We start from the raw sequence: 12,485 nt of genomic DNA, 5'->3' as shown, positions 1-12,485 counted from the left end.
CCGCAAAGGTTGACTGCCAAGGAGAGAAGTAAATATGCTCCTCAACTATCCAAGCTCAGAGCCTTCATGGCCAACGGTTTAACAGGAATTGATCTCGCACGCTGTTGGATATCATGGAGCATACTACCCCTCAGCCAGCGCTCCGGTTTGATGTGCAAGTATACTGGTAATGTCGATGACCCACTCTGACATATTAACATCTAGCTCACAGACGACGAGGTAACAGAAGCTGTGAAGAAAATGTTGAATGAACCGGAACACCTCTGCGCTCGAACCGGCCTGCTTCTCTTCTGTGCTACCAACAAACTGCCAGCTGTAAGATTTTGACTGTACTTTTTTACTGAACATGTCATTGTTATTCCTGTATATTCTTTAATATCAACTGCTGCTTAAACAGGGCGATGATCCATTTTGGAGCAAGAAGCTTCCTCAGGAGAAACCAGAAAAGCCAGAAAACCGGAAAGACCAATCCGGCCAAAGACCAAAGTCGTTAAGAGGCCTGCTCATAAGAGAAAAACCACTGCATCTTCTGATCCGCCCGCTGATGACGATGTTGGTAATCCGGACCTTGAGGTAGAACTTGATTCACTTGGCTTACTTTTTACACGCCTTATTGATGATAATATTTGTCAGGATGATGCCAAGGCTAGTCATGCTGATGCTGCAGAGGTAATTACTGTCTCTTCTGATTCGAACCTTTTTCCTTCACTAAAAATTCGTCAGGCAAACCGGGAAGTTAAATTTTCTCATACTCTTGCTTACTTGGATCCCAAATTTCTTTTGAAGACCCAATAGCACGAAGCTCGCTGCACAACTCGGCACAGCGGCCAGGTAGTTACCTCCGCCGGTTTACTGAACAGTCCGGTTCGGAAACGCCGTTCAGAGGTCTCTAATTTGCTTGTCAGTACTTGTCCTAAAGCGGGCTATTTTTGTCAACCGCTTAATCCATCTGACTCCGATTATCAGGTTACTTCCCACTCATCCTCCGGCGAGTCATCGGCTACTCAGCTGCCAGCGCTAAAAACTGTGCTTGGGTAAGCTTATACTTAATATTTCTGGTGCGTTACTTTGTAACATACACTGTTTTTGATTTATCACTCCTTTTCAGGGCCAAGCCTAGGCCGAGCAAGAAGGCTCGCCTGGATAAAGCGGCCGAAGAAGAAACTGCCCCTGAACTGGACAACACCCCAGATCTTGAAGCGGCTATTCGTGAAGACGTGCCCAATAACCCGCCACTACAAGATGAGGATTTTATTGCTGAAGAAAGGCCTGTTGGCGCTCCGGTCCTGCCAACCAGCCCAGAAGTCCCATCCGGATTGAGAAATCCGCCAGCCCATCCAAGACTACTGGTAAACCGACAGTCCCAGTGCAAACCGGTGACGCCCAGGATGATGAAGTTGTTATTACTGGTGTTGGCCATACCGAGCGAAGCAATCCGGTTGCCTTATCCAAGCATACTGCCAAGGAAGAATTCGCCGCCATGAGCAAAGGCAAGTGGATTGTTGATCTGGCGACTTATGCCGCTCTGAATGCCCAAGATCTTCATTCCGGCTATCTGAACCGGCTATATACCAGCCGTGACTATGAAGCCGGTTTGGTGAATATGATGAAGGAAAAATTTGAGGTAACTTCCATGTGCTTTTTCCTGCTTAGATATGTCAATCTTGTCCACTCTCCTGTCCCCCAAGGGCCGATTTAGAATCTTCATTCAATCTGGGACTTTCCAATACATATATCAATGCTTCAGGGTTCACTGATGTAGCCCCCAAGGGCCGGTTCAACTTATTGTAGTTAAACCGGGACTTAAGTAATTAACATGGCAGCATCAGAACTTACTGGAGCAAATAGCCATTAGCCCCCAAGTGCCAAGTTTAATACTTGTATTGAGCTTGGGACTTTGCAATCAATTGACAGTTGAAGATCAAATATGCATTAGCCCCCAAGTGCCAAGTGCATAACTTGTTATGTGGTTGGTACTTCAATTCTTGTACCGTTTGTTAAATCATATGATTGTCTGTATTCAGGCTGAGCTGAAGACCAAAGAAAGCCAACTCGCTGATCTTCAAGAAAATTTGAAATCCCACCAAGCTGAAACCTCAAAGGCGAAAGAGGAATTGACCAGCACTTTAAGCGTCATGGAACGGCTTAAAGAGGGCTTCAAGAAAGAGCGGACGGATTGGGCCACTGAGAAGGCCGTTTTGACCAGGAAAATTGAAACTGCTGAAGCCGCCCTTAAACCGGTGGTGGATGAGCTGTACAACGTAAAGCGGCAAGTGCATGCCATGACTGCCGCCATCTTTAGTAAACGTCCATTGTCTTTTGTAATAATTTGGCCTTCTGATGATAGATCCGGTTTGTGAACTTTTTTGTCATGTTGCAGGCACACGCATTGGTCACTTGGGGTCAGATGTTCGGATGAAATTGAAAGCCGCCTACACCTTAATCGAACAGCTGTATACTGGAGCGCAGCGGATCATTTCTACTGCATCACATAACAATTCGGCGCCCACTTTAATTCAAGATACTCTTAAGAGGTTGTCAATGGTTCCCGCCCTGGTTGAGGAGCTGAAGAAATCTGCTGCTCGAACCGGTGCCATCAATGCCTTAATCCGGGCAAAAGCATGGGTGCCAGATTTCGATCCTGTTGAGGCAGCTCAGGGCTATCCCAGCTTGAAGGAAGACGGTTCAGAGTTCAATGAAGATGACCTGAGAGCGATAAACCGGGCGGTGCGCCCTCTGGCCTGCCAATTGGTGGAAGAGGCAGACTTGTCGCATTATCAAGCTGAATATAACAATCAAAACAAACAAGTGGCTGCACCAATTCCTAAAGCGGAGAATCTGATCCCTCCAATCCGTAAGCATACTTACGCTCCTGATATTGAACCATCTTCACTGATGCATGACGAAGCTGTCTTTCAAGCCTTAATGGGAATCAACTGGACCACTATTGACTTCCATCCACTGGGTAGGGAAGAAGAAGCTGAAGCGGCGCAGGACGACCCACAACCATCAGACCAGGGCGGTGAACAAGCTTGAATCGGAGACCGGTTTAAATGGCTGCTTCATTATATTCCGCCAAGAAAAACAATGATCTTATTTGGGCACCATGTTGCCTTGTAATAGGATAGCCAATACTCTTGCTTTTGAGATGCCTTCGTGCATAGGTGCTGGTACTTTTGTTTGAATGATCAAAACCTTCAATCTATATTTCCTGCAATCACAAAATCTTAAACTGCTGCGGTGGTTGTTCCGCCAGCCGGTTTATGACTTTTACATATATATGCAATGAAATTGAGGTATGTGATCAAATTTTGTGATACAAAATACCTGCCATTACTGGGCATGGAGTTGGCATAGCCACTCTTGAAGTGGAGGTTTAGAAACCTAGACCGTCAAAGGAGAAAACAACTCCTGTGTATTCAATACCGGTTTATCATGTAAACCGGGCCGGGTTATGATAAACACCCTGCTACTCCATAATAGGATGTTAACAGAAAAAATCAAACCGGGCAAATAATCTCCGGATTAAAAATGGACCGTGTCCCGTCAATTGACAGTTTGAACCGGTTTTAAAACGTTGTCGGTTTAAAAACGCAACAAAGATAAAGCAATAGTTATTAAGAAAAATATTGAAGCAAAGGCAATGATAAAACCGTTTGCAAAAAGAGGCTTTACTGAGCCGATCAGATGGTGTTACCATGGTCGGACGCGACCAAGCTCCCGATAGGTGTAGCTATGGTTCAAGTCAGCCAGGTCCCCAAATGAAACAGTGGCATTATGCCGATCAAGAGGCGTGGCAATGGTTCAGTTTCGACCAAGCCCCCAAATGATTCTATGGCCTTAGGCCGATCAAGAGGCGTGACTGGTTCAGACTTGACCATGTCCCCAAGTGATCTGGTGGCGAATCGCCTATCAAAAGGTGTTGCGTTGGTTCGGACACGACCAAGCCCCCAAGTGATGTTTATAAAACTTTCAAGGGGTAAACTGGAGGCCGCTTTAAGACAGAACAACTCTGTGTAACCTCGCATGATGTAAAAGAACAGATACCCCGCTTTAGCTGAGGCTCCGGTTTATTATATTAATCATAATATATACACTGTCATAGTATGTACATAAGTAGAGCTGATGGCTCAGGTATAGTAAGGCCGAAGATGAGCTATATTCCACGGCCTGTTGGTCTCCTCCTCTGATGTACGTGAGTCTCTATGCTCTCGAATATCGATCAGATAGTATGACCCGTTGTGCAGATTCTTGCTGACCACAAAAGGTCCCTCCCAAGGCGGGGATAACTTATGCATATCAGTCTGATCTTGGATTAGCCGGAGCACCAAATCTCCTTCTTGAAAGGTTCTGGTTCTGACTTGGCGACTGTGATAACGACGAAGATCCTATTGGTAAATCGCCGAGTGGGCAGCTGCTATGTCACGCTCCTCATCCAACAGGTCCAAAGCATCTTGCCGCGCCTTCTCGTTGTCCGCTTCAACATAAGCCACCACACGAGGTGAGTCATGACGGATATCACTGGGGAGAACTGCCTCCGCTCCATAGACCATGAAGAACGGTGTGTATCCTGTGGATCTGTTAGGCGTAGTATTGATACTCCATAACACAGATGGTAGCTCTTCTACCCAACAACCCGGTGTCCTTTACAAAGGAACCATAAGCCGGGGTTTGATGCCTCTCAAGATCTCTTGATTAGCTCTTTCTGCTTGACCATTGGACTGTGGGTGGGCTACTGATGAAACGTCAAGCCGGATGTGCTCTCGTTCGCAGAACTCCTTCATGGCCCCCTTGGGTAAATTGGTACCATTATCTGTGATGATACTGTGTGGAAAGCCAAACCGGAAAATCACCTTTTTGATGAACTGAACCGCCGTGGCCGCATCACACTTGCTAACAGGTTCTGCCTCCACCCACTTTGTAAACTTATCAACCGCCACCAGTAGGTGGGTCTTCTTATCCTTGGACCTTTTGAAAGGCCCAACCATATCCAGCCCCCAAGTTGCAAACGGCCAAGTGATTGGAATCATCCTCAATTCTTGAGCCGGCACATGAGCGCGTCTTGAGAACTTTTGGCAACCGTCACATCGTCTGACCAGATCCTCCGCATCAGCATGGGCAGTTAACCAATAGAAGCCATGGCGGAATGCTTTAGCCACCAAAGATTTTGAACCGGCGTGGTGACCGCAATCCCCTTCGTGGATTTCACGCAAAATTTCACGGCCTTCTTCAGGAGATACACAGCGTTGAAACGCCCCTGATACACTGCAATGATGCAACTCACCATTGATGATAGTCATGGACTTCGACCGCCGTATTATCTGCCGGGCCAGAGTCTCATCCTCTGGTAACTCGCCCCGGTTCATGTACGCCAGGTAAGGAAGCGTCTAATCCAGAATGACGTGAAGAGCTGCCACCAATTGAGCCTCTGGATCAGGAATAGCCAAATCCGCTTCACAAGGGAGCTTGACCGACGGGTTGTGCAGCACATCAAGAAAAACATTAGGGGGGACCGGTTTACGCTGAGATCCCAACCGGCTTAAAGCGTCCGCCGCTTCATTCTTCCGACGGTCCACCTGGTCCACCTGATAGCCTTTAAAGTGACCTGCAACAATGTCCACCTCACGATGATATGCAGCCATGAGTGGGTCCTTAGAATCCCAAGTGCCAGACACCTGTTGAGCCACTAGGTCCGAGTCACCAAAGCACTTAACCCGGCCTAGATTCATCTCTTTAGCCATCCAGAGACCATGGAGCAAGGCTTCATACTCAGCTGCAATGTTAGTACAAGGGAACATTAAGCGGAGAACGTAACATAACTTGTCACCTCGTGGGGAAGTTAAGACGACTCCAGCCCCCGAGCCCTCCAATTGTCATGATCCGTCAAAATGGATGGTCCAATATGTGTGATCCGGCTTCTCTTCAGGTGCTTGCAACTCCGTCCAATCATTGATGAAATCAACAAGTGCCTGAGACTTCACCGCCGTTCGAGGCACGTACTTCAACCCATGCGGCCCAAGTTGTATAGCCCATTTGGCAATCCGGCAAGTTGCTTCCCGGTTCTGGATGATATCACCCAAGGGGGCAGAACTGACCACTGTGATGGGGTGCCCTTGGAAATACTGCTTCAGTTTCCGGCTTGCCATAAAAACTCCATATACCAGCTTTTGCCAATGCGGATACCTTTGCTTGGATTCAATGAGTACCTCGCTGATATAGTAAACCGGACGCTGAACCAGATGCTCCTTGCCTGTCTCCTTCCTCTCCGCCACAATAGCCACACTGACTGCACGAGCATTAGCAGCAACATATAGCAGTAGCGGCTCCTTGTCAATGGGAGCGGCAAGCACAGGCGGATTGGCCAATTGCCGCTTTAAGTCCTCAAACGCCTTATCCGCAGCGGAACTCTAGACGAACTGATCCGTTTTCTTCAACATCTGATACAAAGGGATTGCCTTCTCACCAAGGCGACTGATAAACCGGCTCAACGCGGCAATCCGGCCTGCCAGGCGTTGAACATCATTGATACACTTAGGCTTAGCCAGGGAGGTGATGGCTGTGATCTTCTCCGGATCAACCTCGATTCCCCTGTTGGACACCAGAAAACCCAATAACTTGCCTGCCGGTACACCAAAGACACACTTGGCCGGATTGAGCATCATCTTGTACGTCCTCAGGTTATCAAAGGTTTCCTTCAAATCGTCAACCAGAGTCTCCTTCTTCCTTGACTTAACCACAATATCATCCACGTAAGCATGTACATTACGGCCAATCTGCTTGTGAAGACAATTTTGCACACACGGTTGATAGGTTGCCTGGGCACTCTTGAGCCCAAAAGGCATAGACACATAGCAGAAGGCTCCAAAGGGAGTTATGAACGCCGTCTTCTCCTGGTCCTTAACTGCCATTTTGATCTGATGATAGCCAGAATATGCATCCAAAAAGCTCAAACGCTCACAACCCGCCGTAGCATCAATGATTTGATCAACACGAGGGAGAGCAAAAGGATCTGCTAGACAAGCCTTATTAAGGTCTGTGTAATCCACACACATACGCCAGGTGCCATTTTTCCTAAGGACCAGCACCGGATTAGCAAGCCATTCAGGGTGAAAAACTTCAACAATAAAGCCAGCTGCTAAGAGCCCGGCCACCTCTTCTCCAATAGCCTTGCGCCTTTCTTCGTTAAACCGACAGAGGAACTGTTTCGCCGGTTTATACTTAGGATGTGGATCCACATTAAGAGTGTGGTCAGCGAGTCGCCTCGGTACACCTGGCATGTCAGAAGGCTTCCATGCAAAAATGTCCCGATTCTCACGGATGAACTTGATGAGCGCGCTTTCCTATTTCGGATCCAGATTGGCACTGATGCTGAACTGCTTGGACGAATCGCCAGGCACGAAGTCAACAAGCTTAGTCTCAGCTGCCGATTTGAACTTCAGGGCCGGATCATGCTCCGTTGTTGGTTTCTTCAATGGAGTCATGTCCGCCGGATCAACATTGTCCTTGTAATACTTCAGCTCCTCGGTGGCACAAACCGACTCTGCGTAGGCCGCATCACCTTCCTCACATTCCAAAAGCGACTTTCCGGCTTCCGTGAACCGTTGTTGTCCCCTTGTGACCCGGAATTTTGAGCTGCAAATACACATAACAGGGCCGTGCCATAAACTTGGCGTAGGCCGGTCACCCAAACAAGGCATGATACGGACTTTGGATTTTTACCACTTCAAATGTCAGTGTCTCCGACCTGGAATCATGATCATCTCCAAAAGCCACTTCCAGCGCTATCTTACCAATAGGATATGTTGACTTGCCAGGTACCACACCATGGAACACCGTATTGGACGGTCTGAGATCTTTATCTGTTAGTCCCATACGACGGAAGGTCTCATAGTACAGGATATTAATGCTGCTTCCTCCATCCATGAGTACCTTGGTGAACTTATAACCTCCCACCTGAGGTGCCACCACCAACGCTAGCTGACCCGGATTGTCAACCCGGGGAGGGTGATCCTCTCTACTCCATATGATTGGCTGCTCTGACCAGCGTTGATATCGGGGCACGGCCGGTTCAACGGAGTTGACAGCCCGCTTCTGAGCCTTCCGGTCTCGCTTGTCCAAGCTAGTGGTAAATACATGATACTGCCCACTATTCAACTGTTTTGGATTGCTCTGGTAACCCGACTGCTGCTGTTGCTGATTGTAACCACCCTGGTTATTCTGATTATTCTGATTGTTATGTCCGCCCGGATTACCATTAAATTATGAACTGGAATTTCCTCCACTGTAACCCGGCCCGGATCTAGAGCCTCCGCCGGAGCCGTGGTCATACCGGAAAGCATTAGAATTCTTGAACTCCTGCATAATGTAGCAATCCTTCCAAAGGTGGTTCGCTGGCACCTCCTTCGTCCCATGCTTCGGATAGGTCTGGTTCAATAGATAATTTAGGCGGTCCGGGTTAGGGTTAGGCGCTCCACTGCGATTCGGCGGTTTACCCTTGCGTCGCTGGCCCTTGTCCTGCGCGCTGGTATTAGCCACGAAGTCCATGTTGCCATCCGCTTTACGCTTGCCTCCGCCACCATTACATGTCGAGTGATGTTGCTGACCTTTGGAGTTGCCGTTCTTCTTTCCCTTCCCTGCCTTGTCATCATCAGACTCGGGATCCTTGGTACTATCAGAATCAGCATACTTTACCAAAGCGGCCATGAGAATCCCCATGTCAGTGCAGTGGTGCTTCATCCGCCCTAACTTCAACTTTAGGGGCCCAAACCGGCAATTGCCTTCCAGGGTTATAACCGCGGTGTCAGCGTTGATGCGGTCTGATGAATGCAGAACTTGTGAAACCCGGCGCACCCAATGAGTCATCGATTCTCCTTCCTCCTGGACAGAGGCAGCCAAGTCCACTATCTTCATAGGCTGCTTACATGTATCCTTGAAATTACTGATAAACCGGGCTCATAACTGGGCCCATGAACTGATAGAGTTGGCCGGTAAGCTTTTTAACCAAGTACAGGCCGTCCCCTCAAGCATCATGGTAAAATACTTCGCACATGCTGCATCATCCACATCAAGCATCTCCATGGCCATCTCATAGCTCTCCACCCATGTCTCTGGAGGTTGATCCGCCGTATAATTTGGTACCTTGCGCGGGCCCTTGAAATCCTTGGGCAGGCGCACATTGCATAAAGCGGGGACAAGGCAACCAAAGAGCTAGAGGTAACTCCAGGATCGACCGAGGTGGTCGGACGAACCGGTGTAAGCTGACGAGCTTGATATTGTGCCGCTAACTCGGCCTCCCTGCGCGCTCAGGCCCGGTCCACCACTTCCTAAGCGTTATCGACACCACCATCCGGGTTGTTACCACGGGGCGCTCCACGCCGCGCATTACTCGACACAGCCGGTTCATCCATATGTCTGCTATAGCTCCGGCTTGGACGAGGGATAGAATGGATCCGGTCGCGGCTGTATGAATACGCTTCCTGTTGGACCAAAGCTGTCCTAAGGAGCTCCTTGACCCGGCGCGTCTCTATCGCCTGTAGCGAATCACCTTCAATTGGAATGGCCTCCAGCCGTGCAGCAGCTGCAACAAGGTTGTCCATCGGATTGGAGTAGTGACCCGGAGGTGTTGGCACAGCCTGAAGTACACCAATATTATTACGGGGCAGATCTATTAAACGGGGCTGGACCGGTGCGCCCGTCCCAGGTGCCTCCGCCTGGTTTACCGCTGGCGGATTACTGGTTCCTGCTCCAGGGGTGTTGAAGAGGTCTCTGGCTTCGAAGACTGAAGGCAGACGATATTGGTACTTCCTCCTCATGACTTCCTGCGACGCGTTCTGGTCCAGCATGAGCCTGTAAGCTTGTGCGTCCAAAGCAGCCCACTCTGCCGTCATCCTGACCTCTTCAGCTGCTAGATCCGCTTTGGCCTGACTGATCTGCTCCCTCACCTTTACAATCTCCGCATTGTGAGCGTCCTGATCCGCCGGGTTAGCCTCTGCCATGAGCGCAGCCAACACATCGAACAGATCTGATAAGACTTGAGCCGGCGGGCGCACAGAGCCTCCTACCCCGGCAGCCATCGCCGCTACTGAACCGGAGGTCATTGCTGCAGCGGTCAAAGAATGAAGCACTACCTGTGTACCAGCCATGAATATTCCAACCCGGTTGGGTAGATCGGTGGGGTCCGGAATACTCTCACCATCGAAACAGCCCCCAATCAGGCCATCTTGTAGCTGATACAGAGATTCAGTTTCTCCGGTTGATGACTCGTCGCCGGAATAAACGACGGTCTTGCCACCAGATTCTGATCCATCCTCATAACTTCCTCCGTGGATGACTCCCACAAAGGCACGCTTCACGGCTGGTTTAACTTGGGCAGATCATGCATGCTGAGCTGTTTCGATGAGGTCGGTGCAGATGTCCAGCTAAGGGCCCGGTTCACCGATTTTGCCAATGAAAACGTGTATGCCACCAAAGGGGACCCGGTACCCGTACTCAATCGAGCCGGCCTCGAGGCCCCAGCCTGCATCGTCGATGTAGAGCTTGCCGCGACGCCTCTTAGTCATCCGGCCCACAGCGTAGCCCTCGAGTCCTTTGAAGCGGCCCTCCAAGAAATTGAAACCATCGTGCGATATCCCCACGGTGGGCGCCAACTGTCGTGGTTTTGTCACGGCAGATGTCCTCATGAAAGGACTTAGTCACGGAGCCATAGCGACGGGTTAGCTTGAAGGGGTTAAAGCGGACACAGGGACGCAAGAGGGTTTTATACTAGTTCGGCCCCTTGGATGAAGGTAAAAGCCTACGTCTAGTTGTGATGGAATTGATGGGGTTTTGATGACTAGGGAGCAAACAAGCTTCGCCTAAGTCTCGAGTTGTTGTTGTCTGTCCTGAACCGCCGCCGGGTCATCCCCTTATATACATGGGTGACGCCCGTAGGTTCATAGAGTCCCAACACCGGTTCATACTCGTATCCGGGTTGGTCTCTCCTTATTCCTTACTTACAATACAAGTTTACATACAAAGCCGGTTTACGGCTGCAAGTCCTAAACCGACTATGGGCCTTGGGCCCTTATCTGCCTCTTTGGGCTTTAACACCTTTGAACTACTGATGAAGTTAACCCGGCCCAAATAGGCCGGTTTACGCCCAGTAGTAATATCCCCAACAAGATCCTCGAAGGCATCTTTTAGTAGCAGCTCTGCTCGTCGGTCTTATGTTGAACCAAGTGAAAGTTCCATTCGAGATGCTGCTACCAAAACATGCTTATGGCCATGCAATGATTATATGGTGAGTGTGGGCATTAAGGAAGAATTTGAGCAATGTGTTCACAATGTCGATCTCGGTTCCAACATTTCAGATAAGTGCAACCAACACCTCACTCTCACTGAATCATTTACCAAAGGATTTAAACTCCATCCCCGTGAGTCTAGGGTGTCATTTAAACTGTATGTAAATCCATTTACCATATCTTTAGAGAGATTTTCTCACCACTGTAAAATCCCCATTCTGGGGTTCGCTTGACAAACCACCGAGATCTGAGTTTGAGATATTCTTGACTAGTCTTTGCTATGGTGACACTAGGGGAGTGACGCAAGGTAGAATAAAGAGCATTCATTTTCCCTCAATCCAGTACTTTGAATTATTTAATGGAAAATGTATTGTAGGTAAACAAGATTGTAGTACACTTTGTGCTCTAGACTTGAGCCTCACACGCACCGCTCTCACCGGTGACAAAAGTTATAATCTTGGAGCGTTTTTGTGCGTAGGTTGCAACACAACGCTGGTAGTGGATATTTTTATGATGGAATTTATGGCACAAGCTTAGCAAGAGAGCTGGGTGTTTCACCTTTGCCCTATGACCCTATTTTACCCATGTAGTACTTAGACTTTGATGCTATGAAACGTCATAAGATCCTTAGAGTTGAACCCCATAATTTCACATATAAATTGTTGTTTAATCAAAGTTCCGTTGTGGACACATATTTGCTTGCACCTTCTCTCTTTGATGTTCACAATAGGGGAAGATATTTTGTTCTCGAGAGCGAGGCCTGAGCCCATACACTAGTAGAAAACAGGGCTATGGTCCAGGCCGGCTCAGCCCATTAGTCCTGGTTCAGTCTAGAACCGGGACTAATGTGAGCATTGGTCCCGGTTCGTGCGGCTAAGGCATTAGTCCCGGTTCACTCAGGCCCATTAGTCCCGGTTTAAGACATGAACCGGGACTAAAGGGTGTGATGACCTTTAGTCCCGGTTCATGCCTCAAACCGGGACTAAAGATTAGACCTTTAGTCCCGGTTTGGGGCACGAACCTGGACTAATGGGGCTGAGACCTTTAGTCCCGGTTCGTGCCACGAACGGGTACCAAAGGTCCCATTTTCAAACTCTACCCTCCCGCCCCTCGTGGATCGCCTTTTCAGTTTTAAAAAAATAAAAGAAAATAATGGAAATGTTAAAAAAATAAAAGAAAATAATTTTCTCATGTGATATGTGGTCT

The 12,485-nt window shown here is 48.7% G+C and overlaps 1 protein-coding gene across 1 annotated transcript; it reads left to right on the top strand.

The window, feature by feature from the left end:
- Positions 1-1,480: 1,480 nt before the first annotated feature.
- On the top strand, positions 1,481-3,036 carry LOC147963280 (uncharacterized). Its single transcript, XM_087529531.1, has 3 exons — positions 1,481-1,624; positions 2,025-2,301; positions 2,381-3,036. Exons 1-3 carry the CDS (start codon positions 1,481-1,483, stop codon positions 3,034-3,036), a joined length of 1,077 nt encoding a protein of 358 aa, XP_087385657.1.
- Positions 3,037-12,485: the final 9,449 nt, after the last annotated feature.

The sequence above is a fragment of the Triticum urartu genome, chromosome 6A (assembly GCF_056163025.1).
Source record: "Triticum urartu cultivar PI428250 chromosome 6A, HENAU_Tu73, whole genome shotgun sequence".
NCBI lineage: Eukaryota > Viridiplantae > Streptophyta > Magnoliopsida > Poales > Poaceae > Triticum > Triticum urartu.
This window is presented reverse-complemented; position numbering and strand designations above follow the sequence as displayed.

What these genes read in the sequence shown, in the direction of transcription:
- LOC147963280 (XM_087529531.1), top strand. Translation starts at nt 1,481, where the DNA reads ATGAGCAAAGGCAAGTGGATTGTTGATCTGGCGACTTATGCCGCTCTG. An exon ending in TGATGAAGGAAAAATTTGAG is followed by an intron (nt 1,625 to 2,024) that starts GTAACTTCCATG and finishes GTCTGTATTCAG; the next exon opens with GCTGAGCTGAAGACCAAAGA. An exon ending in CATGACTGCCGCCATCTTTA is followed by an intron (nt 2,302 to 2,380) that starts GTAAACGTCCAT and finishes GTCATGTTGCAG; the next exon opens with GCACACGCATTGGTCACTTG.